At 43.0% G+C, this 25,309-nt stretch overlaps 1 protein-coding gene across 1 annotated transcript in view; it reads left to right on the top strand.

Annotated features, from left to right (window-relative positions):
* Nucleotides 1-23,317, top strand: part of zfhx4 (zinc finger homeobox 4) — a 79,325-nt gene extending 56,008 nt beyond the window's left edge. Inside the window, exons 7-12 of the mRNA XM_076080590.1 lie at nucleotides 4,448-4,546; nucleotides 10,746-10,879; nucleotides 12,080-12,280; nucleotides 12,766-12,886; nucleotides 13,081-18,453; nucleotides 18,969-23,317. Of these exons, the coding sequence (XP_075936705.1) occupies nucleotides 4,448-4,546; nucleotides 10,746-10,879; nucleotides 12,080-12,280; nucleotides 12,766-12,886; nucleotides 13,081-18,453; nucleotides 18,969-20,533 (7,493 nt within the window). The 3' untranslated portion in view covers nucleotides 20,534-23,317. The remainder of the gene's footprint in view (nucleotides 1-4,447; nucleotides 4,547-10,745; nucleotides 10,880-12,079; nucleotides 12,281-12,765; nucleotides 12,887-13,080; nucleotides 18,454-18,968) is intronic.
* The last annotated feature ends 1,992 nt before the right edge of the window (nucleotides 23,318-25,309 follow it).

Genomic DNA, 25,309 nt, shown 5'->3' with positions numbered 1-25,309 from the left:
TGGTGCCTCCGTGTCCAGTTCCTCCGCGTGGCATTGCTTTACGGTCCTGTGCTGTACGACTGAGTCCTCCACCGGGCACATAATGACCCGGCATGGCGGTTATGGGCCCTTAGGGGGAGACGGGAAAGGGAGCGAGTGGTCTCAGAGCAGGTCATTATACAGCTAGAGGGCACACACACACACACACACACAACACACACACTGACACTTTCAATACATCCTCCATTGCCTCCATCTCCCATATGTCTACTCTTCCATTCTTTCCAAACGTCTCTTTCTATATATCTTTCTCCACATCCTCCTGTGTCTGTCTGTCAAAACCTGTTTTGCTCTTTTATTTTTGACTGTGATATTTTGTAGTAACTGTGAGATATTTTTGTACGGAAATTGTACGGAAATAATTCAGAACACAATTTTCTCTAAGGTCATGTAAACCAAATATGTTGCGTTTATGGATCTTCAGGAGTTTTTTATTGGGCAAACAAGTGAGTTATTCATCCAGGGACCTAATTGGTTACACTGGCTTCCAATTAATAGTTACATCTAAAACCAGACTGATTTGGCTGTATCCTTGATCAAGACTCACTTAATTATTCGTACTTTCGAGCGGTTAAATATAGGCTGGTGTTGGTTGCAGGGTAATCGGACCCAGGGTCTGTGGTTAGCTCGAGCTCACCGGCCGGCTTTAATGTTCCGACCGACCCACATCAAAGAGAGTCCCACCAGGCTGCCAAAATCACACACCCTCCACAGCCTGACCAACTCCCTGTGTGTGTGCGTGTGTGAGTGTGTGTGTGTGTGTGTGTGTGTGTGTGTGTGTGCGTGGGCACAAGGCAGTGGAAGGTGACTGCGAAAGTTTTGCTCTTTGAGTCCTCTGGTAACGATTAAGTTGATGGTTAAGAGTCCCTGCCACAGAACCCTCTCCTATGCTCTCTCTCTTTCACACACACACACACACACACACACACACACACACACACACACACTTGCACATGACAACTCACATGCAAACACATGCAGTTACTGTCTCACTCACTTGATCAATGGCGCACATCCACACAAACACACTTTAAACATGTGCACACACACGCAGCTACACACGCACTCACGTACACATTGGCGTGGTGTGTAACTGTCAGGGTCAGTCAGAGGGCAGACGCTGTGCTGATGTATTGAGAGAGCTCGTCTGGGAATGTCCTCAGTGTGGAAACACATTCCCCGTATGCACGCACGCACTCACACACTCACTCACCACAGATCTAACCGGCTAGAAGGGGAAAGGAGTGAAAAAAACCCACTGATGAGGCCCAGATGATCACCCCTCCTTTCCTACTTCTTTTTCTCTTTCTTCACCCACTCTTCACCCTCATTCCTCCCTCTCTTTCCCTCTCTCTGTTCATTGTCTCTCCTTTCTCTTGTGTCCTATCTAGCTACAGGTAGACTGCCCCCTAGAGGTTAGTTAATATGGTGGTTTAGAAATGTCATGATCAAGCACTGGCTTCATCTATGACGACTTTCTCCAAAACCCATATCCTCCTTTCTTTGTATGTTCAATTTGCTTTAAAATGCTAACATGAAATGTGCGATCATAGCTTCCAAACATTATATCAAAACAGTATCAAGCAAATGAAGGTTAAACTTAAGGACATCAGCTATGTTAGAGATTGTGTGCGTGATAATGATCACTAACTTGTTCTAGTTATCCAACATGTTTCTTTAAAGTCACAGCAGATAATATGAATTTGTTATGGAAATTAAAAGCTCCATAGTGATGCTATTATATGATAATACAAATGTACAATTAACCTGTATATAAAGGCAGGTTGGTTATGATCAAAGCAATAGTATATCTATTTTTACATACATTCGGTGGAGTGAAGGACTGAAAGCAGACAATGACAAAAGAGATGAAAAGGTGTTGTTCTTTTTTTCTTCTGCTTTTTGAGATTTTTTTAGTCTCCCTTTTAAAATATTGTCCTGACCTTGCAGTATGTGGGATCTTCGAGAGCTTATTTTTCTCTCTCTGTATTCCTGGTTTGACCCTTCTCCCTCCCCTTCTTTTCTCACTCTTCTGTAAAACATGGTGTTCGATTTGTGCCATTTGCTTTTCTTTGGCATCGAACAAAAGTCAAGTGTAGAGAAAAGACAAACCAATGATGAAAGACTTTCAAACCCACTACACACAGCAATATTTACACGCACACACACACACACACACACACACACACACTCATGATTCCTCTTTCCCTCTATACGAAGGTGGGGTGAATTAAAATACAAAGATGGACGCTGCAGCACCAGCAGTGAAAATTGCAATTTCTGCAGCCCGGGCTCTCTTGGCTGACAGGAGATATTTCATCCCCGTTGTCACCAACGTATTAATAAAACATCAGGAGCAGAGTGCAGTCCCAGTCTCTCTCTCTCTCTCTCTCGCTCACACACAAACACACACATGTACAAGGACACACATACACCTTGAGATAGGCTGTGTATACACGTGCAAAATGCGCACAGCACTCACACACATAAAAATACAACAGCGCTCATGTATATGAACACACACACACACACACACACACACACACACACACACACAACCACAGTTCTCCTCTTCAATCACATGCCAGCATCTGCCATGAAAATTTCATGCTGTATATAATGTCCACTTAATGTGTTGGCGCTTAAAGCAACGGCGCCAGCACTTAGTCTATGTGTCTGTCCGTGTCTGTGTGTCTTTTGCTGTGTACGTATGTGTGTGTGTGTGTGTGTGTGTGCGCCCCGCTGTATGTGAAAGGGTTAATCATATCATGTTTCCAAGGGGGGTTTTGCAGACCCCCTTGTGCTCGTCATACAATGGCCAAAGTGATTGTATGCAAATGCTAGCTGACCTCAATGCACCCTTTGCCTGATTTCTATGAATATGGCTCCGTGCGAGTGTGTGTGTTGTAAAATATGGTTATTAAGGCAGTGCAGGATTGATGAGTGCGGCTCTTTTACACACTCGCACACAAACACACACTCTCACAGACACATACACCAGTTTCATTCTCTGGCAGAGTGAGGGGTTTGTGGTGAAAGAGACCCCTCCTTCCCCCCGCTTAGAAGACATGAAATTTTTAACGGTTTGCTCTGTGTGTGTGTATGTGTGTGAGAATATGATACAGCGTGTGTATGATTTGACGCCTGTGTGCAAGTGTTTCTTTTTGATTTTGCATTTGGGTGTGCTACCCTGAGATGGAGGAGGTTACTATACGTGTGTATTTATGTTTTGTGTGTGTGTGTGTGTGTGTGTGTTTGTGCTGAGTGTGCGCATGCCTGGTTATCTGGCCTCTCTCAGACTGCTCAAAATTCATTACAAAGTGACATCAGCCCAGCCGGAGACAAATGATGGCTGGATGAAAGGGAGCGCTGGGGCTCGGCTAGGATTAGTGTTAGCTTGCGCTGGCTACACATATACACACGTACACACAAAGCACACACACACACACGCACTCACACACACTCACACACACACTTTAATCCACTGGCAGAACACTGCAGATACACAGAATTATCAAACAAGGGGCTGAACTCTCAGAGATGGGCAGGCTAATCTGCTAATAGTACAGAGCTGCACGTGTGTGTGTTGGTTTGTGGGTCTGTGTGTGTGTGTGCATGCACACATATTTTTTTTACAGAGGTAACAGAAATACATAGACACAATATCTTCACACAGCGCAGGTAGTGAACATCCTCACATGCTTTTTCAATTTTGACTTTGACTTTATGGAGCAGAGTGGGTATGGGCGATAAGATACTGTTAATACTAGTCTCTACTTGTTCAGTGTTTTAAGGAAAGTGGAATAGATAACTCTTTCATACAATTGAGTTTTTACATTAAAACAGTAACATTTCTTTTTTTTTCTTTGCTGTAACACTTTTCTAACCTGAAATAATAATTAGAATAGATTGAATAACAGGGAAAATATTTAACATTAATTTAAAGGGTATGTTCACGTAAACATTATTGTGTGTTAAAGTCTTAAAATACATTTAATTACATTATTATGGGGGGAAAATGCCTTATTTGGAGAGGGAACCGAAATGACAAACAGTTTAACAGTTAGACATATTTTGTTGTCACACAACTTCCCTAATTTAAGGCAGTATGTATTATGTTTCACCCAACTAGAAGTGGCATGATAGGGCTACTTTCAACAGAACATGTGTCCAAGTCACTAGAAGCATTACCGTACTTGCTGGTGAGATATTTAAAACCGACCGCTGTTTAGAAAAAGGGGGGTTTGTGAGGATTAACTGAACATGTGCAAGCAGGAAAGAAAATGTAAAATGACTCTTATGTGACATGGTGCGATCTGATATCTCAGTGCTGGTGCCCAAGCCAGCAGACATAGTTTGTTTCGAGAGCATCATGGGTAATGTAGTTGTTTTCTATGTGCATTTTCAGAAGAGAATGCTGAGGACGGTGAGAGACCTCCTCGCTCTTCCTCCAGGCCTGGACACAACCTCACTGACCGAGACTTGACTGACAGCAGGAGAACTGACCGTAAGTCCACACAGATACTGTTCTCACACACACACACACACACACATATAAAAACACATATGAACCGTAAGCTTCCCTTCTTTTCTAAGTTATCATTCATCTCTCTCTGGCCTTCAGATAAGGTTCTAACGTGTGTGTGTGTACCATGTGAATGCTGCTGACTAGCCTCCATGTGACCTGCTTTAATCGTTTCCATCTGACAGAAAGAGAAAAAGAGAAAGAGAGACAGGGAGAGAGTGGGAAAGAAGGAGAGAGAAGAAACGGAGAGAAAAGGAGAGGGATAAGTTGAGTGTTGGGGATATTACCAGGCAATGTCCAGGCCCCAGATTATTTTTTAATCAAATCAGTTTGCGTGCTTGTAATTTATAAGCGCCTTGCATTAATCTTTTCTCGTTCTTGTGCCCTCTCAGATGACATATTAATTTTTCATAAGCGCAGGATTAGATGCGGGGGGGGGGTTGTGTATATGTTTTTCTAATATTGCACTGCATCCTTGCAACCCTTAAATTCGTTTTTTTTTTCTGCACCCTCCCTTCATTTTTCTTTCTCTCCTATTTTTCCCTGTCTCAATCCATCCCTTAATTGTTGTCCAATCTGTGACCCTATCTCCAGGCATTACCTACGATAGAAAAAGAGCACAAGCTCGAAGGAAATGTTTATATCCGTTTGTAAGAATAGCAATGTTGTAAGCAGGGAGGGGCAACAATCTGTACAAGACGGCTTGGGGTTTTTGTTATTTTGGGCGAGGTAGGGAGCACATAATGCCTCCGCTGCGAGGCTGTAGTCGGGATAGCCCTGGCTTTGTTAGATTTGATTTACCCAAATAAGAATTCATATGGTCTTTTTATGTATGAGATGGAAATCCATGGCTGGGGATGAATATTGCATGGGGTCTCACTCTCCTTTTTTTCTGTCATTGCATGGGGTTCTCTCTTCCTCATTCTTTCTCCCTCTTTTCTCTTACCCCACTCACTCCAACTCACTCACGCACGCACCTTCCAACTTCCACCCTCTATCCATTTCAAACTCCCCACCTCCTCTTCCTAGCATGCCATACCTAGCTCCATAATGTGAGGCTCAATGAGGCAGAAGGAGAGCTGAGTGAGGCTGAGGCCTATTAGTTTAGCTAGTCATCTATCTTTCAGCTCTATCTCTCTGACAGGCCTGTCTGACGGACTGGCGGGGAACCACCATCCATGCATTTACCGCTGCATATTACCGCCAGCGTCATTTAACACCAACGCACACATGCAAAAAAAGTGTCCAGGTCCCTCCTACTTTAATGCGTGCTTACGTATGTGTGTGTCCCCGAGTGTAGTTTATCAGATGTCAGGAATCTATTTAATAAAGCAGAACAGTATGCCTTTTTTTTCTGTGAATAATTTGTTCTAGGAATCGCCTTGGGGTCAGCTGCAAGTTTGGCTAGGAAGCCAGATGTAACATTGCTAGTGGGTTTGGAGTGTTTTATTTTGCATTTGGATTAAAGGAGGTTTAAGAAAGTCAAATGCCAGAAAATGCAAAAGGGAGCCTGGTGTGTCAGCGTGTTGTTATGCTAGGGTTATCATCAGAGACAGGGCCTTGTTTTTCTCTTTTTCCAGCTTAAAGTAGTAAGATTTAGCATCTCCATCCTCAGCCACAAATCTCTGGCGAGCTTGAAATGTTCAGATCTGTGCACGTGTGTATGTTTGTCCGTATGGGGATCTCCAGGGAGGGGATTACAGTGTGACCAAGTGAGCAGTGTGTTTGCGCACTTCATCTCCGAGACCAAGATCCTTTAAACAAAGAGGGGCAGATACAGAGAGGGGAAGAGAGAGACAGAGATATAGGGGGGAAGGGCAAGGAAAGACAGAAAGTGCTTTTTTTCCCCCTTGCTTCATTTACATTGTCTTTTATAATCCCATGTCACTTTAGATTAATTGTAATCCATGTTATTTTTCCATGCAAATGCCCTGATGTGGATTACTTCCAGATAGCTTTGTGCTGTGCGTGTAGATTGTGCATGTTGCCACCATGGCTCAGGGGCCCACTTCTTATAAATAACCAACTAAACAAAGGCCCCGGCATGGAAATGAGCCTGTCAGGCAGCCTAAGGAAATTACAGATCTCTCTACCTGCCTCAAATTAGCAAGGAAATTGCTCATTGTTCCTACAGTCAAATGTTATGTATTAATATCGTGTACAATTTGGAATTGTGCAGATAAAGGGGGAGACGAAATGGAATCTCATGCAAACAAGATCAGATGTAAAATATTCCAATATCAGCTTGTTCAAATTATTTTTTTCTTATTTGCATGCATCTTGCAAATTTGCCCAACTTTGAGATGGGAGCTGTGCTAATTTTCTGTCCCTCTAAGATGAAATTAAAATATATTAAAGATATTAGCATGTTTAATTGCAAGCCTGCAGCAATTCTTTTGTGCATGTACGGATTGTGTGTTTTCTGTGTAATGACAGCTTGTTGAACGTCTCAGAAGATTTGTCAAATGTGACGAGGCCATGCTCATATTTATCTGTCATTAGAACACAAGCTGGAGATGGAAGAGAAAGGAGGGCTAGTCATTAAAAAAGAAAAATCACAAACTATAAGACAGCTGCTGTTTAGCAGCCTTTCTCTTCCTCTCCCTCTCTATCTGACTATGTCTCTCACGCTCTACATCTCACTCCTTCCCAGTCTCTCTCTACCTCCCTCCGGCTAGATCTGGGCCTGCTGAGTGCTTCAGTGGGAGTCTGGGGTTCAGAGTGTGTTGCTGTAATGTTATCAGGTGACCGGGGGTCAGCCTAATGCGTAACCTCAGAGCAGTAGGCCAGTAAATCATGCTGGCCGGCCCTCCCTGGCCTGTTTTGGCCAACTCTCCCTCCTAGATTTACTACTCCGTAACCTTAGCCAGTCTGCCAGGGCTCAGGACAGCTAAATTGAATACTAAATTCAAGCTGCCGCCACCCAGCCTGCTCCTTTTTAATTGACAGCCTTTCCCCCCCCCCCCCCCCCCCCCCCCCCACACACACTCTCTGTGCTGTTTGTGGGATTTTTTTATTTTCTTGAAACGAAATGTCAGGAGTGGAATCTAATTGTTTTTCAGCTTGTAAAAGAAAGAAAAAAGAGAGAAAAAAAATTGCAATAGGTATGGTTTGATTGTTTTGAAAGCCCGCTCCAAAATGTAGTTTATTTCTTATAAAGTCCTAGCTGGAGAGATATAAGGATCCAGTGATATGCTTGTTTGTGTGAAAATCTCATTTGCTTGGTTGAGTTTGCACAAAATGTCTCACCCCTTCCGACACAAGAGGGGAGATTCTAAAATAGATCCATGTGAAAAGCATTTGCTATGATGGTATTGCCGGTCGTCCTGCCTTTTGAGGAACAATTTGGGAGAGAAATATCCTGAGGTATTTAGAGCTATGGGCTTCTCTGTCCCTCTCTATCATTTTTCTTGTTCTTTCCTCTGTTTCTCTACATCCATCTGGCTCTCCCTCCATTGCTCTGTACTTCTCTCCATTTCAGCGCACACTTGCGTGTATATAAGTGTGTGTATACGCAGCTCCCTAAACACCATTGACAGTTGCAAATAAAGATGGGTGGCGAGTGCGCTGCTCTCTCCCCCTGCAATGCAAAAAGGGGTTGAGTGTCATAAATCACCTTTTGATTTATCTAATCAAGCAAGGTCCTGCTGCTTGCAGACATTTGTCATTGGTGGAGGTGGAGGGGATGTCAGGTTTATTCTGCCCCTCCGCTTCACTGGGCTGCAGCTGGTGGAGCCCACCTAAAGATGAAGGGATGGAGGGAAGGTGGGAAGGGAGGGGAAAGAACAGGGAGAAGGAAAGAGGACAGTCATTAAGTGTGGGGTGCAGACTCAGAGACAAAGGAAAATGAGAGGAGAGTCTCCTGCTCCTGTCTTGTCCTCAATCCTGCTCTCTCCCGTTATTACTCTGTAAATGTTTTAGCACGACTGAGGGCAAAAATATGAAGCTGCAAAAACTATAGGCAGAGGCATATTTTCATTTTCCCATCAATTTATAGATAGTGTTTGGATTGTGCTAGCTGATATTTGGTATGTTATTATTTGTGTTACAGGTGATTATATCCTTGGAGGACACTCCAATTTCAATGCAATTCTAAAAACTTTATTATTCCCATTAGCAGGTCTTGCCATTTAAAGCTCCTAAGTGGCCATAGAGATAACTGCTCTCTCAACATTCAAGGTTAACCAACTGATTTTCTCCATGCGAGTGTCACAAGTGTTGATGAAAGCACAAGGTCGAAGACGAATTTAAACTAGAAGGACAGATGTTTATGTTGCACATGCTCGCACACTCACACACACACACACACACACACACTCTCTACACAAACATACATTTACATTCAATATGACAATAATCAATGGTGATCTGTCGGCTCTTTCCCCCGCCGCATGTGTAAATGTGTTTGCAGCCCCTTGTCTGACAATCGCCTCATCTCCTTTTGCAGGGATGTAATTTAGTTGCAAATTGAAGGAGGCAAAAATTAAAAGTTGAAATTAGAAATGGTGATAATAAATATGCGTGGTGGGGCGGAAGCTCGGGAACGGTCAGGTGATATGACGGGTGCTACCAAGATGGACCAATCTGACCAATGGAGTGTCAGAGGCCTGTCATGAAGCACATAATACACACACATACATGCACATAGACACAAACACAAGCCCTGCAGGGACCATCACAAGCAGTGGAAGACACGATTACCTTGCTATTCTGAGCTGCAGAGCAATTCTCGGATGTTCTTGGAAATTCACATTGTGCCCTTGTGTTTTTTTTTCTCCTCTCTCTCTCTTTCACCCTTTCTTCCTCCCTCCCTCTCTTGTCACTTTCCTTGACAAGCCAATATTTCAGGCTTCAGATATAGGGGATTACAAATAAAATAAGTGGAACGCCTACTTAATGCAACAGAATTAAAATGCATGAACGGACCGGAGGAATTGATATGCGCCCAATACAAACATGAGCCACAGAATAATATGAAATACAAAATGTTTTTTTTCAACCCCCTCTCCATGTATCAGTGCTTTGATTTCCCTTTTTTTTCCATTTGTGCATCTAGCGTGAAGCGTTGATTCGCAAGAGTGAGGCTCACATATTGCCTTGAGTGACCAGACGAGGGAGGGGATGGGGATGGGGATGGGAGGGGGGGGGGGGTTGATGGCTTAGAGAAAGAGGGGGGAGAGGAAGAGAGTGGGGGGGGGGGGGTTTGCTGTTGCTGTGTCTTTGTGTTGTGCCGAGTGGGTAAATTGTACTGGCAGAGTATAGCAGGGCCTGCATGGCTTGTATCTCAGGATGAGGCTAATGAAAGATTTATCAGTGGCTGCAGCATTTACTAAATACAACCAGAGGCTGATCTCTCCACATTGAGCCCTGCTGTTAACGTCACACACGCTTACACGCACACATACAAATAGACACACACAAGTAGCGCTGCTACTGTACCACCAGCCGTGACCAAGCCCCAAAAATGTAGCATCTTGTACAGACAGAGAAGTTGTTGAGGCAGCTGGGGAAATGTATATGAACTAATGAAGTGTATAATATTACCATAACATTTAATGTATGTCGTGCTGTGATAATGAGCCTGCCCGAGTTCTCCCCATTTCACGTGTCCTCAGGGCAGAAACACATCAGTTTATATGAATGTGAATAATTCAGTCCATGATTGTATCCTTGCTTATGTTGTCTTGGTGTCAAATATATTTTTTTAAATCATCACCTATGTCCTTATGAATATTAATTTGGTAGACGTGTTTATCTTATTTACCATTATGTTTACTGATAGTCATTTGACCCTTTGTCATCTAACCCAGCTACAAAATGTCATTTCAATTTATTCAATCGATTTTGTCAGTTTTATATTATTTTAGTAGTATATTATTATAGTATATTACTTGGAGATTAATATTGACATTTCTCATACAGTATGTGTGATCTATGGGATACCATACATAAATGAGACAGGGCTGTTACTCTCGTTCAACTCTTATGTTAAATATGTCATTCTGCTCCAGAACTTATTCTTCAAAGCTCCGTTTGAAAAAGAAATCTATTGTTTAGCCAACAGTCATTTTGATATTTGGCATCTTTGCTGTATTTTCAGATTAGTATTGTCATTTGTAGTGCTTTATATTCTGACTCTGTACCTCCTTTCTTTCCCTCTATTCCCTCCACCATGTGCCAGGAATGAATGCTACATCCAAAGAGGTTACCGGACCGAATGCTGTGGTTAAACATTCCCTCCTGCCAGATCGACAAACTGAAATTCCGCCCAAAAGGCCAAAGTCTGCTGAGGGGAAGACCTCTGCCAGTGAGCAGGTAAAGGTTTGTAGGATATAAAAAGGAAACTGCCAGTTGTACTACAATAGCAACACTCTTAAAAATATGACTGGTATAGTTCCAAGCAATTTAAGGAGGGCCAACCATGGACCTTAAACTGTTTTCACCTTTCCAAAGAAAACACATCTGAATGTTATTGAGCTTTATGTGCATGTAGATTTAGATTGGATATCTGGCAATTCATATTCCAAATAAATTGGTAAATCTGTGGTACAGAAAGCTAATTGTTAATGAGACTGGTTCTGCTTCACAAGCACTAATGAAATCTAACCTTTGCTGTCACTGTCGGATAAACTAATGGGAAGATACTTATGAACTGTAAGAAGCAGAAATGCTAAGCTAAGCATTTAGCAATTGTTGGCGCCAGCTTTCTATCAAAGGGTTAAATGCAGCCCACCATCCCCTCCCTGACAGACCTTTTTAGCATCAAGCACAGTAGGCAAGTCTTTGTGTTCTTAAGTGGACTACCTGCACTAGCCTTAGGCCTCCCTCCCTGCTTCACCCCCCCCCCCCCCCCCCCCTTTTTGCATCTCTTTAAATTATATGTGTTTTTAAATTAGATTATGAAGTATTAGCTTGTCTGGTTCTGGGCCCTGCAAGGAGGGAGGACTTAGTCATTTCAGAAATGGATTCTATTAAGACAGGTGGTGGGGAGGCTGCTATGTTCAGAGTACTCCCTGTAATGAGGGCAAGGCGTAGCTTGGGCGAGTACACACCTTTGTCATCTGTAATACTGATTAGAAATTCTGGCCAATCGTGGTTTGGGCTAATAAAATTGCATGAGTTGAGAGACTTAAGTGAATTAAATGAAACATGGTTGAGCTACAATACATGCGTTAAGGTGGACATGAGGGTTGGTTGGAAGAGGTAAATGTGGTGGGATGAGTTTAGTGGGCAGTGAAGAACAGGAAAGCCCTGTAAGAATTCAACAGTACAGGAGACATGTGTCTTGTGTGTCTCGATCCTTGTTTGTTTTTAAAAAGTTATGGCTGACGTCTTTAGTGAGTCACACGGTGGACAGCCAGCTATGCTAATGGCTCTGTTGTGTAAGAATGTTACCCAATGAGTACATCTTGTGCAAAAAGTAATTCCTGCTATCAGATTCATTTTGCATTGTACAGAATGTTCATTTTCTCCACTCCCAATCAGTTACTTATGATACCATCTTGTTTTTTTTAGGTTCAGCAGTGTCCATATTGCAACTACAGCAGTAAAGATGCCAACCGTATGCAGCTCCATGTGATGTCCCAGCATTCCATGCAGCCAGTGATTCGCTGCCCACTGTGCCAGGATGTCCTGAGCAACAAAATTCACCTGCAGCTGCATCTCACCCACCTTCACAGTGTGGCTCCCGACTGCGTGGAAAAGCTGATTATGACTGTATGTAGAAGTAATGATTACAAATATTTGTGCTTGTGTGTTTGACTTTGAGCGTGTCAGCGAAAATGTGTTTTTGATAATTATTTTAAAAGTAAAATAGTATTCCAAAGTCACTTAATATGTTTGTGAAGTGTTTGTAGACATCTAGGAAATGTGTCTTTCACTTTTGTAGTACACATCTTGAGAAGTGAACATGCATGAAGAATGTCCAGTCCTCCCTCTTGTCTCTTGTGCAGTATAGGACAAGGGCTTACTGCAATATTCACATTAATACATTAAATGTATTCCTTTAGATACTGCCATAACCTTGATTGTTGTCCACTGAGGAGAGCAAATTCTATTTTTAAAATAAGATTTGTTATAAAGGCAAGAAGAAAATTGAAACACTTCCTTAACATTTGCAAATATTGGAGATAGAATCTACCATCTTATATCATTATTTGCAAATGTATATAATAATGAAGATATTTCTTTGGTCTTGATAGGTTGTCGGACCTGACACAGCAACACCAAATAATATAATGCATCCCCAAACTGGACAAGACAAAGGTCCGTCTTCAATGGATTCCTCTACCTCTCTTACTGATGGGTCAGGAAAATCTCAAGGTGAGCAGAATTTGGTTCTTAGATTGTTTTTTTTCTGTCATTAATATGTTGACCTAGTGATAATAAAATGTAACTTCCATATACAAATGTATGCATGTATAATTATCAGGTTTAGTTGGTTGTCACTTATAAGAAAAATATGATAAGTAGGTGATGCAGTGTATTGTACTTCAAATTGCATTTTCTACTTTTAGGAAACATCTCAAAGGATGAGCTAACCAGTCAAGACAAGAATGAATTGGACCTGCAGGGTGAGGAACTCAAGCCCCCTAAGGAGGCCGCAGAGGCTCCAGGCTGGAAGCGAGCCAGTGGATTAGGACATGATAGCAAGTCTCCTGATACCTTACAGGACCATCTCAGTGAGCTCCAAAGGCTCCAGCAGCAACAACAACAGCTCTCAGTATCTGATCGTCATGTCTACAAATATCGTTGCAACCATTGCAGCCTGGCCTTCAAGACAATGCAGAAGCTTCAGATACATTCCCAGTACCATGCCATCAGAGCAGCCACTATGTGCAGCCTTTGCCAGCGCAGCTTCAGGACATTCCTGGCCCTCAGGAAGCATTTGGAAAATGGGCACCCTGAACTTAGTGAAGCTGAGGTGCAGCAACTCATAGGAAATCTGCCACTGAATGGAGATATCACTGAGAGTGAGGCCAGGGCCTTGGAGGAAGCTCAGGCCTTTGAACATGACTTGGACAAAGATGATGAAATGGACCAGGAAGAGAAGCCCAGTCCTACCGGAAGTGACAGTAGTTCTCTGCTAGATGACATGGGAGCAGAACCAAAACGGACCCTACCATTCAGAAAAGGGCCCAACTTTACAATGGAGAAATTTTTGGATCCTTCTCGGCCTTACAAGTGCACAGTATGTAAGGAGTCCTTCACTCAGAAGAACATCCTACTAGTCCACTATAATTCAGTCTCCCATCTGCATAAGTTGAAGAAGGTTCTTCAAGAGGCGTCAAGCCCAGTTCCACAAGAGACAAGCAACAGCATTGATAACAAACCATTCAAATGCAATATTTGCAATGTTGCCTATAGCCAAAGCTCAACCCTTGAAATTCATATGAGGTCAGTGCTCCACCAGACCAAAGCCAGAACAGCCAAAACTGAAATGAGCAGCAGCAGTATCACAAGCACCAGTGGTCCAGTGCCTGCAAAAAGCCCTGCCCCAAGCACACAGGGGAACAGCAGCAACTCAGACACTGCTAGAAGTGGAACTCCTTCTGCTAACAAAGAGAACATTGTGGAACCCAAAGAAGCTAACAGCAGCAACAACACAAAACCAACAACAACTACTGACCAGGTTTCAGCACAGGCAAGCAGCCATCTGTCAGCGCAGTCCTCAGCCCAATTGCAACTGCAGCTTCAACATGAACTCCAGCAACAGGCTGCCTTCTTCCAGCCTCAGTTTCTCAATCCAGCTTTCTTCCCCCATTTTCCAATGACACCAGAATCACTGCTGCAATTTCAACAGCCACAGTTCCTTTTCCCCTTCTACATCCCAGGAGCTGAGTTCAATCTTAGTCCAGAACTTGCGCTGCACTCAGCAGCGGCTTTTGGAATGCCAGGCCTTACTGGATCATTCCTAGAGGACTTGAAGCAGCAGATGCAACAGCAACACCAGCTGCAGCAGGTTCAGGCCCAGCAACAGGCTCAGCAGCAACAACAGCAGCAGCAAGCCTCTCAGACACAGTTTCAAATTCAGCAACAGAAACACCAGCAGTTGCAGAACCACAAATCCAAAATGGAGTCCAGCAATGTATCTGTTTCAGAAATTCAGATGACAAGAGAGGCAGAGGACCAACTAGAAAAACAAGAAAACAGAGCAAAGATGGAAAATGCAGGTGATGCATTAAGTGATGGAGGAAAAGACCCTAGAAAATCTAAGTTCCCAGAGCCATTGATTCCTCCTCCACGTATTGTGTCAGGAGCAAGGGGCAATGCAGCCAAAGCACTACTAGAGAACTTTGGATTTGAGCTGGTCATTCAATACAATGAAAACCGACAAAAAAACCAAAGGAAAAACAAAGATGGTGTTGAACAAGTGGAAATGAACACTGATAAGCTTGAGTGTGGGATGTGTGGTAAACTCTTCTCCAATATGCTTATTCTCAAAAGCCACCAGGAACATGTGCACAGTCACTTTTTCCCATATGTGGAGCTGGAAAAGTTTGCCCAGCAGTACAGAGAGGCCTACGACAAACTCTATCCAATAAACCCTGCTTCACCTGAGACTCCACCACCACCGCCACCACCACCTCCTCCCCCGCCACCTCCTACTCCATCTCCAGTGACGGCTAATCAGCCTCCCTCTACATCAATGACCAAGCCCCAAACCCCAGTACCCTCACCAGCTTCTGTCCCCAATATGGCCCCACACCAACCGTCTCACCAGACACCACCACCCCAGCCACCACCCCCTCCTCCCCCACCTACTGCCCCTGCTGCACCTCCCCAAGTGCAGCTCCCTGTTCCCATGGATTTGCCCATGTTTTCACCTCTAATGATGCAGTCTCTCCAGCACCCAGGCCTGCCCCATCAGCTTTCCCTCCAGTTGCCCACTATGGACTCTCTTTCCTCAGACCTTACACAGCTCTGCCAGCAACAATTAGGTCTTGATCCAAACTTCCTCCGCCAATCCCAGTTTAAGCGACCACGCACCCGTATCACAGATGACCAGCTTAAGATCCTTCGTGCTAACTTTGATATCAATAATTCCCCCAATGAAGAGCAAATTCAGGAGATGTCAGAGAAGTCTGGCTTGCCCCAAAAAGTCATAAAGCACTGGTTCCGTAACACTCTCTTCAAAGAAAGACAGCGGAGTAAAGACTCTCCCTACAATTTTAGTATTCCTCCAATTACTACATTGGAAGATATTCGAATGGAGCCCCCGCTCAGTGCACATGAATACTACAGAACTGAATCAGCCTTCAACAAGAGGTCATCCAGGACCAGATTCACTGATTACCAGTTAAGGGTACTTCAAGATTTCTTTGACACGAATGCCTATCCAAAGGATGATGAGATTGAGCAACTTTCCACTGTGCTCAATCTACCTTCCCGTGTCATTGTAGTGTGGTTCCAGAATGCCCGGCAGAAAGCTCGCAAGAGCTATGAAAACCAGGCTGATTCTAAAGATAATGAGAAAAAAGAGCTGACCAATGAACGATACATCAGAACAGGCAACATGCAGTATCAGTGTAAAAAGTGCAACATTGTGTTCCCACGCATTTTTGACCTCATCACTCACCAGAAAAAACTGTGTTATAAGGATGAAGATGAGGAAGGTAGTGAGGAAACCTATGAGGATTACCTAGATAGTGGTGATCAAGATCCAGTTAAGACTACCCAAGTACCTTTTGAGCAACCTAAACAGTCCAATAGAACTGCCAGCAGTTCTGGCTCAAGCTCCCCTGTGCTGGCCTCTCCACGTGCCAGCATGGGGAAAACTTCCCCCAAACCAGACATTTCCCCTGAAACTGAACCTAAACAAACTGAGGCTGCATCATCACCTGTGATGAAGTCACTACCAGAACCAAGACCATCAAAGGCTTGCACACCTCAGCCACCTCCTCAGAAAGCTCCTCAGCCACAAATGTCAAGACCCCATTCCCAGCCACAGGCAGCTGCAGTGCCCTCAAGTCCACTCTCCCTGGCCATTTCCTCACTGACAAACAACCTCCCTCACCAGATGCTTCAGTATCAGTGTGACCAGTGTAAGATTGCATTCCCCACTGTCGAGCTATGGCAGGAGCATCAGCACATGCATTTCTTGGCTGCCCAAAACCAATTCCTTCACTCTCAGTTCCTCGAAAGACCCATTGATATGCCCTATATGATATTTGACCCAAATAACCCCCTAATGGCTAGCCAGCTGTTATCTGGAGGCCTCTCCCAAATCCCCTCTCAGGGTAGCTCTGGTTTGACCTCTGCTGCAGGCTCTGGGGCAATGAAGAGAAAACTGGATGACAAGGATGAAAGTGCTAACGATAAAGACGGTGGAAACAGTAGTGAAGAGCAGCACAGAGATAAACGTTTGAGAACCACCATTACACCAGAACAACTGGAGGTTCTCTATGACAAATACCTACTTGACTCCAACCCAACAAGGAAGATGTTGGACCACATTGCACGAGAGGTCGGCTTGAAAAAGAGAGTTGTGCAAGTTTGGTTCCAAAACACCCGTGCAAGAGAGAGAAAGGGGCAGTTTAGGGCTATCGGGCCATCCCAATCCCACAAGAAATGTCCTTTTTGCAGAGCACTGTTCAAGGCTAAATCTGCTCTCGACAGCCACATACGATCCAGACACTGGCATGACGCTAAGCAGGCAGGCTTTAGCTTGCCACCAAGTCCAATGATGAATCAAGACAATGAAAGAGGTGAAAGCCCAAATAAGTATAATTTCTTTGACTACCCACAGCTGCCTACCAAGACTGAGCCAAATGAGTATGAGCTGCCTACTGCATCCTCAACTCCAGTCAAACCATCTGAGGTACAATTAAAAAACTTCTTAAGCCCTTCATCCTTAAAAGCTGAAAACTGTGATGAAATTGAAGGGCCTACTAGTAATTCAGCAGAAGTCTCATCTTATGATTGCAGTAGGATGGACTTTGATGAGACATCCTCTATTAATACAGCCATTAGTGATGCTACAACTGGAGATGAGGGTAATAACAATGAGGTTGAGAGCCTCACAGCCAATGGAGGGGACAAGCTGAGTGACAAAAGTGGCCTGGCACCAAATTCTGATGGTGGGAATGAAAGGTTCCAATACAGCATGGTGAGCCCTGCCCTCAGCTTCTCTGGAAAGGACTATGACTCTTACTATGATGATATGGATGAATTCTATGACAGAAGTGAATCATCAAGTCTAGCTGATCCCAGTTCCCCTAGTCCCTTTGGGGCAGGTAACCCCTTCAACAAGTCCGGGAAAGGCAGCAATGGCGGGGATAGGCCAGGACACAAAAGATTCAGGACCCAGATGAGTAACCTGCAACTTAAAGTTCTCAAAGCCTGTTTTAGTGACTACCGCACTCCTACAATGCAAGAGTGTGAGATGCTAGGCAATGAGATTGGACTCCCCAAGCGTGTTGTCCAGGTGTGGTTCCAAAATGCCCGTGCTAAAGAAAAGAAATTCAAGATTAACATTGGAAAGCCATTCATGATAAGTCAATGCTCACCAGACGGGCCCAGGCCTCACTGTACTTTGTGTGGTATAAAGTACACTGCCCGGATGTCTGTCCGAGACCACATCTTTTCCAAACAGCACATTGCCAAAGTGCAAGAAACCCTGGGAAACCAGGTAGATAGAGAAAAGGACTACCTAGCACCAACCACTGTCCGTCAACTGATGGCCCAGCAAGAGCTGGACCGAATGAGGAAAGCTGGTGATGGACTCAGCCTGCCTGGCCAGCAGCAACAGACTGCAGTGGACAACAATAATGCACTTCATGGCCTCAGTCTACCCTCAGGCTACCCAGGGTTGTCTGGCCTTCCGCCAGTGTTACTTCCTGGGGTCAATGGGCCATCATCACTTCCTGTTTTCCCACCCAACACACCTGGTGAGTTAGTATGACGAACAGTTTTTAAAAAAAGTAAAAAACACTAGAAGCTTTATGAACTGAGCTTTATCATGCACTATTTTATTCTACTATTCTACTGTTTATTCTGTATCACAGTGGTGTTGGTCAAAAAGTCTTATTTTTAAAAACTATTTTAAAATAAAAAATGGTGGGAGTTAGTGCATGCATTATGTCATCATCACAGTTGAACTGCTAATTGATAATTCAGAGATTTTTACAACAAGTGTATCTATATCATGGCTTTTGTTTGTGTTGTTTGTTTTCCCCCTTATTGTAGGTTTGGTATATTTATATTATAATATATATTGGCAGATTGAAATTATCTTAAAGCGCATGTGACAGTTTTGATCCATAACAAAATCTTAACAAGAGCGATAAAGTCTCAGCCAGTGACAAGCATCTTTAACTTGTCATGCAAACACATTTCCAAAGTGATTTGGGGTTGAATATTTAAATATTGAATATTTCCATATTTATATACCACTGTATTTCAGCTTTAGCGTCTCCCGGTGCTGGCATGCTTGGGTTCCCTACACCAGCCACCCCCTCTCCTGCCATGTCTCTCAGCACTACCCCAACCAAGACTCTTCTGCAGACTCCTCCTCCTCCTCCTCCACCTCCTCTTCCTCCTCCTGTTCCCTCCACACCTTTGGCAGCAGTAAATCATACAGAGCAGCAAGGTAAAGATTCAGAGAGAGACAGCAGCAAGAAACCAGGAGACAAGCCACCGCAGATGAAGGTAAAGGACAGAGAGAACGTGAGCGGCTCACGCCCTGAGACCCCCAGCATGGCCAAGAAAAGGGAGAAACCAGCTCCAGGGAAAGCAGGAAGTGAGACTCAACTAGACGCCACACAGCTTCAGGCACTTCAGAATGCTCTTGCCTCAAGTGATCCCAGCTCTTTCTTCGGGGGGCAGTTCTTGCCCTACTTTCTACCCGGATTTCCCAACTGCTTCTCTCCCCAGCTTCCTAGAGGGGTCCAAACAGGGGGCTACTTCCCACCACTGTGTGGAATGGAGAACCTGTTTCCATATGGCCCAGCAGCAGTCCCACAAGCTGCCATGGCCGCTGGTCTCTCCCAGACCGCCCTCCTGCAGCAGTACCAGCAGTACCAGCAGTCCCTCCAGGATTCACTGCAGAAGCAACAACAACAACAGCAGAAACAACTTGAGCAACAACAGAGACAACAACAGAAGCAGCAACAGAAATCAACCCATGTGAAGACACCCCAGAGCATACAGAGCACCACCACCAACTCTTTCAAACCAAAAGAAGCTATAAACGCTAAGGATAAAACCAACAAAGGCTCTTCAAAAGAAAGCACAAAAGAAGAACCGAAAACAGATACCAAAAGTACCATGGATTTTCCAGACGCTTTTATTGTACCGTCCGTCAAGCATGAGTTTATATGCAGGAAGTGCCAGATGATTTTTGCTGACGAAGATTCTGTGGTGCGTCATCAGAAGTCCTTCTGTTACTTAGGACATCCTTTTACTGACCCGCAAGAGACAGTGCTTCGAAAGGCAGTGAGCAACTACACTTGTGTTGCCTGCAATGTGGTTGTTAACGGGAATGAAGCACTTGGCCAACACCTTCAGTCGAGCTTGCACAAAGAGAAAACAATCAAACAAGCAATGAGAAATGCCAAAGAGCATACTAGATTATTACCTCACTCTGTCTGCTCCCCTACTCCTAACACCACATCTACCTCGCAGTCTGCAGCTTCTTCTAATAACACCTTTCCTCATCTCTCTCACTTGTCCATGAAGTCCTGGCCAAATGTCCTGTTCCAGGCCGCCACAGCCCGGAAAGCTGCTTCCTCCTCCCCGTCTGCCTCTCCTCCTCCCCCCCTCTCCTCACCTTCAACGGTTACCTCAACTTCCTGCAGCACCTCAGGGGTTCCAACCTCACTACCCACCGAGAGTTGTTCAGATGAGTCTGACAATGAGCTAAACCAGAAGCTGGATGACTTAGATAACGCGTTGGAAGTCAAGGCTAAGTCGGCCTCTGGCCTAGACGCGAGCTTCAGTAGTATCAGAATGGATATGTTCAGTGTGTAGGAGTGACAAAAGGATCCCTTGCTTAAAGAAAAAATAAGACTTTTTAAACTGCAGTTCCAAAGTTTCTCTTAACCCAAAAAATTACAGTACCAAATGATTGACTCAGGATTGTTTTTCCCATATTGATATGCTGGCAAGATATTGATTGATTTTTGTTATGGACAGAACTGTTGCAGATGCTTGACTGAGCTTATATTGTATACAAAAACATGGAGTAGGAAAAAAATCCCACAGGCTCCCTTGGGGGGGCTTGTTTCAAGCCAAAAACTCTCACGATAGCAAATTGCACCTCAGCTGGATTGTTTTCCAAATGCTAGCATGTACTGTATGGGATGACGATCCAGAACCCTCAAAGAGAATCTCTCTTAGTTTAGATAGGTGTAATTCAGTAGCTTTAAATTCTCAGGTCAGAACATAACATTTCTCATTTGTTAAAGCAGCAACAAGCCTGGGTACACTTGGCTTATAACCAAAACATGTCAAGCTTTATCGGACGCATTTCCTTGATGTGTATAGAGTACCAAGAGACACTATTACTGTTACAGTGGACGATGTGCATATCCTTTTAGTTTTGCCCTACAAAGACAGTATGGTTTTGCCACTGAGGGAATTTAGAATGGTGAAGTAAATGTGTATGATGCCCCTGTGTTTGCCAGTTTGTATTACAACAAGCTGTATCTATTTCCCACCCCCTTTTTTCTTGTAGTATATACTAATCTGTGCCAACTCTTACCTTCTCACTTTTACCTCTGCTCACCCCCTTTTCTGAAGAGGTAATAACTCTAGTTTTGATAGACTCTCTCGGATTATGTGAATATAACATTTTTCATTTGTGAATTGCTGTACTGTTACGGTACTTGCTTGTGTCTGGACTATAGTGCACTTATTTTGTTTTTATTTGTCTTTTTATCATTTGAGTAGGCCATTTGTTAATTTAATAGATTTTTTTCTGTTTGTATGTTTGTGTTTTAATTATTATTTGTGTCTATTGCAGCAGCATATTGGTCCATATTTGTTACAGGATTGATGCCTAACAATCTAGAGACCTATTTAACAATTGGTGCATCCATGAAAGCAGTACTGTATACTTGAAACTGTTAAGGTACAAGTTGGTCACAATGTTAAAAAAAAAGGTATGATCATTTGCTATACATTTGCAAATATGCTGCTTTAAATGGGGGACAACAGCATTTTTGTTGTATAATACAAACATGTTCATGTACTTGTAGGACTTAAAACAGTGTTACACCTATACGCAGCCATTTAGTGCATAGGTTGACGTCCTCCCAACAATTCTCTGGGCACTTCTGATGATCTACAGTTAAAGTCAACGTTTGAATTTTTCCACATTTAGTGATATCAACATTGCAAAGTATTACCTTACAAAGTTTTGCTGCTACTGTGTAATGTTATTTTGCTTGCCATCAATTCTCTCAACTTTCTACCAGACGAAATACTGGTCCATTAATTGCTTTGCTTTGCTATTTTTATTTTATATTATTTTCTTATTTTGCTGTGGAACTAAGAATGTGAAAGCTGTCAAAGGGTGTTCAATTTTTTACGAATCACTTTCTAGTTTGGTAATTGAAACCAATGTGATTCATTCCAAAGTAACAGAAGGCTATTTGTATGAAAGATAAAGGCTTGTGAACAAAGAAAGCTAAGCTGTTGTACATATTCGTAGTTGGCTGTGCATGGTACAAATTTATTAATATGAAGAAATGCAAAAATGTATTGCTTTTGGTATTTCCTATTCTGAGATGAGCAAGTAGCATGTAATGCAACTGTTTGACAGGTTAAATCAAATCATGCTTAGTTATTGTTTCAAACAATGAAATCAAGTAACATTTCCTCTTCTGTTTTATTATTGTAAAGGTGGGGTTTTTTTCAAAGTTTTAAAGCAAACTTTCAGTTTTTCATTTTCTGCGTGAGCTTTTTAATTGTCATTATTTGGATTTTTAGTATTTTAACATTTACTTTAATCCTGAAGACACTTTTCGATTGTGTTTCACAAGAGACATCCTGGCCTCCCAAGGTGCAATTCTGCCATTGTACAAACATGAGCGACTGTCCTGATTCCAAAGGCTTTCACAACTCTGGCTTTTTGCCTTTCCCCACTCTGTGGCTCAGCATTATAAGACTGAACTGTCAGCTAGCATCATGTGCTAAGATGTTAGCATCAGACAGGACGCTTTCCACACCAAGGACTGGTAAAAGCTAACAAACCAACAAAAAGGATGGTCCAACAATATAACTGTACATAGATATTGCAACTGCACAGCAGCCAAAAAGAAAAAAAAGAACTTTAAAAAAAAAAAAAAAAAAAAATGGATGGATTGTGTCATGTTTATGGGGACAGCCTTCAAAAGGTTGAAATTGGAATTGTTCTTCTGGATGTCAAAGGGATTTTCATGGCGCAATCATATCCTACACAATATGTACTCTTCAACATCTGGGTTACATAGGAAATGCACCCTGAGGTTTTAATAAGAAGAAGCCCCTATGGCTAAAACTTTAAATAAACTAAACCAAAAATGTTATTGATGTTTTATATATAGAGAGTAGTCGCATTAGTTTTTGTTACTGTACTGTTTGAGGTCTCAACTGTACCGTATCACGGTAATAACATGGTTTTGAAACCTTTTTTTTATTTTGTCACAGACCTGTTGTCATAGTTGAAATGACGTTTATTGTAGATGGTATTTGAACAACTTCTGGAAATAGTTCATCAAGTATGTTTGTTGCTCATTGTTGTGATACATTAAAAACTGTATCTGCAAACCAGTTTGGTCTCATCTAATATTCTTTATTTCATTTTCACTCTTACATGTTCTAATCATGTTATCATGAAGTTGATTCTTTGGCAATTGACTGGTAATTTGAGAGCATTTTAGCATACACAAATGTTTTAACTAGTACAATGTAAATGCTTTATTAGTGCAATGCAATTTTTTTTAAATGGAGTTTCCTAATTACACTTTAAATTTCGGCACGTCTTTTCCCAAAACGTTCACTATGTCGTACTTTTAACAAAATATCTATTGCATCAACATCCCTCTGATAATTGTCATTCCAGTCACTGACAGACTAAAATTCCAAATCATATAATGGGTATTTCCTATCATTATGCTATTTGTGGTAATCTGACTCTAAGCAGATGCAGGGGATTATGTTTGGAAGTGTCTGCTAATCTGGATCTGATCAGGTGCAACTCTAGAACCCTTCCATTTAAAGGGAAATGTCCACAATAATAAATCACGACCACGGATAAACAGACGTGCAGCCACAACAGAAAGCAGAGAACATCTGTTTTTTTAATCTTAGATTGGTGATCCTCTAAGTATTTATATATATATGGATGGAAAGATAGAAATTGTGTTTTTTGCTGCAGACTATGTACTGCTTTTAAAATTCTATTAAGAAGCAAAATGCACGTCAGTATGAGACAGTAGGGTGACGTTTTACATTTGAGGTCAATAGATGCTGTCACATTAAAAATTGCACCTGAGGAAAACCTCAACACAATACATCACACCCTGCCAGCGAGACGTGTCCGCCACCAGTGTCATGGTCACGGAGAAAGCCGACATTCACAAGTCGTTAAATCCACCTAATGAAATTTCACAAGGGCAGCAAAAATGAAGGGGAAGATGAGGATCTTTTCACTCTGGCAGAATCGGTTGTGGCCTTTATTGTTTCGCTTAACACACTTCAGTGTGCAGTGAAACGGCCGCGACATGTAAAAGCCTCAAAAACTGCTTTTTTTCTCCCCCCCCCCCCCCCCTTCTGACTTCACCCCTCGCCCTTGACGAATGTGCTCGGCTCACAGGGTGCAACTGTTCTGCTGAATGGCCCTTTCCTGTTTTGCCCACCCTTTAAGCGAAGGCGGTTGCCGAGGTAGGGCTCCCCCACCATATTATGGGATTGAATTGCATTTGACCTTTGTGGAGAACAATGGCTGAAGGCCTTTCATTTTTCTGGCCTTCACAGCTCCTAGAAGAAGGACCTCTTTACTCTGCGTTTTCACTGTGGTCTGCCAGTAATTCACAAGCAGGATGACAGGGTGATCTATGCACAGTAAATGTGTGTGCGTGTGTTTGCGTACACCCAAGGGTATACACAAGTGTATTGTTCGCTAGTTCTGACTCGTATCTACTGAAATTGCTGTTTATAGGTCAAACAAAATATAAAGCCTTAAAAAAAGAACCCTTTTGATGTGACTGTATTTTGGGGGGCACCCAATCTTGCAACCTAACTGAAGAGAGTAGTTCATAGTAGTTCAGACACAGCTTTGCTAAAGAGGCCGCAACAGTGAGCGGTCTTGCCCTGAATACACGATAAAAGGTTTACTGTAAATTTTAAATGGCGTTTTCTGCAACCCATACATCACTCATGACCATTGGGTTCCACCCTCACTGCACAGTGCACCCTTCTAGCCACAGCTTTCCAGATGATACAGTACAGAGGCTGCGGTTCAGGCAGATCTGCCTTTGAATAGCCTGCAGCCAATGGATTTTCTCTGGATAATACAATGTTTGGGACAGAGAGGCAGGGATTAGTCCAGACGGATACATCCACCACCCCCCACATGCCCAATCTAATTAGACTGGAATCAGTTTAAGATGAAAGCAAGCCCTAGCATCACCGCACTAAATACTGGAATTAGTATTCCCCGCATGGGAATTTAATGACGGAGACTGAAAATCCAATCACATTCACTCCCAGTTTAGCCCCTCATGCATTGGGCCTGGACAATGACGAAATGAAAGAACAACA

The sequence above is a fragment of the Anarhichas minor genome, unplaced genomic scaffold (assembly GCF_050575085.1).
Source record: "Anarhichas minor isolate MPS153535 unplaced genomic scaffold, ASM5057508v1 ptg000074l, whole genome shotgun sequence".
Taxonomy (NCBI): Eukaryota; Metazoa; Chordata; class Actinopteri; order Perciformes; family Anarhichadidae; genus Anarhichas; species Anarhichas minor.
This window is presented reverse-complemented; position numbering and strand designations above follow the sequence as displayed.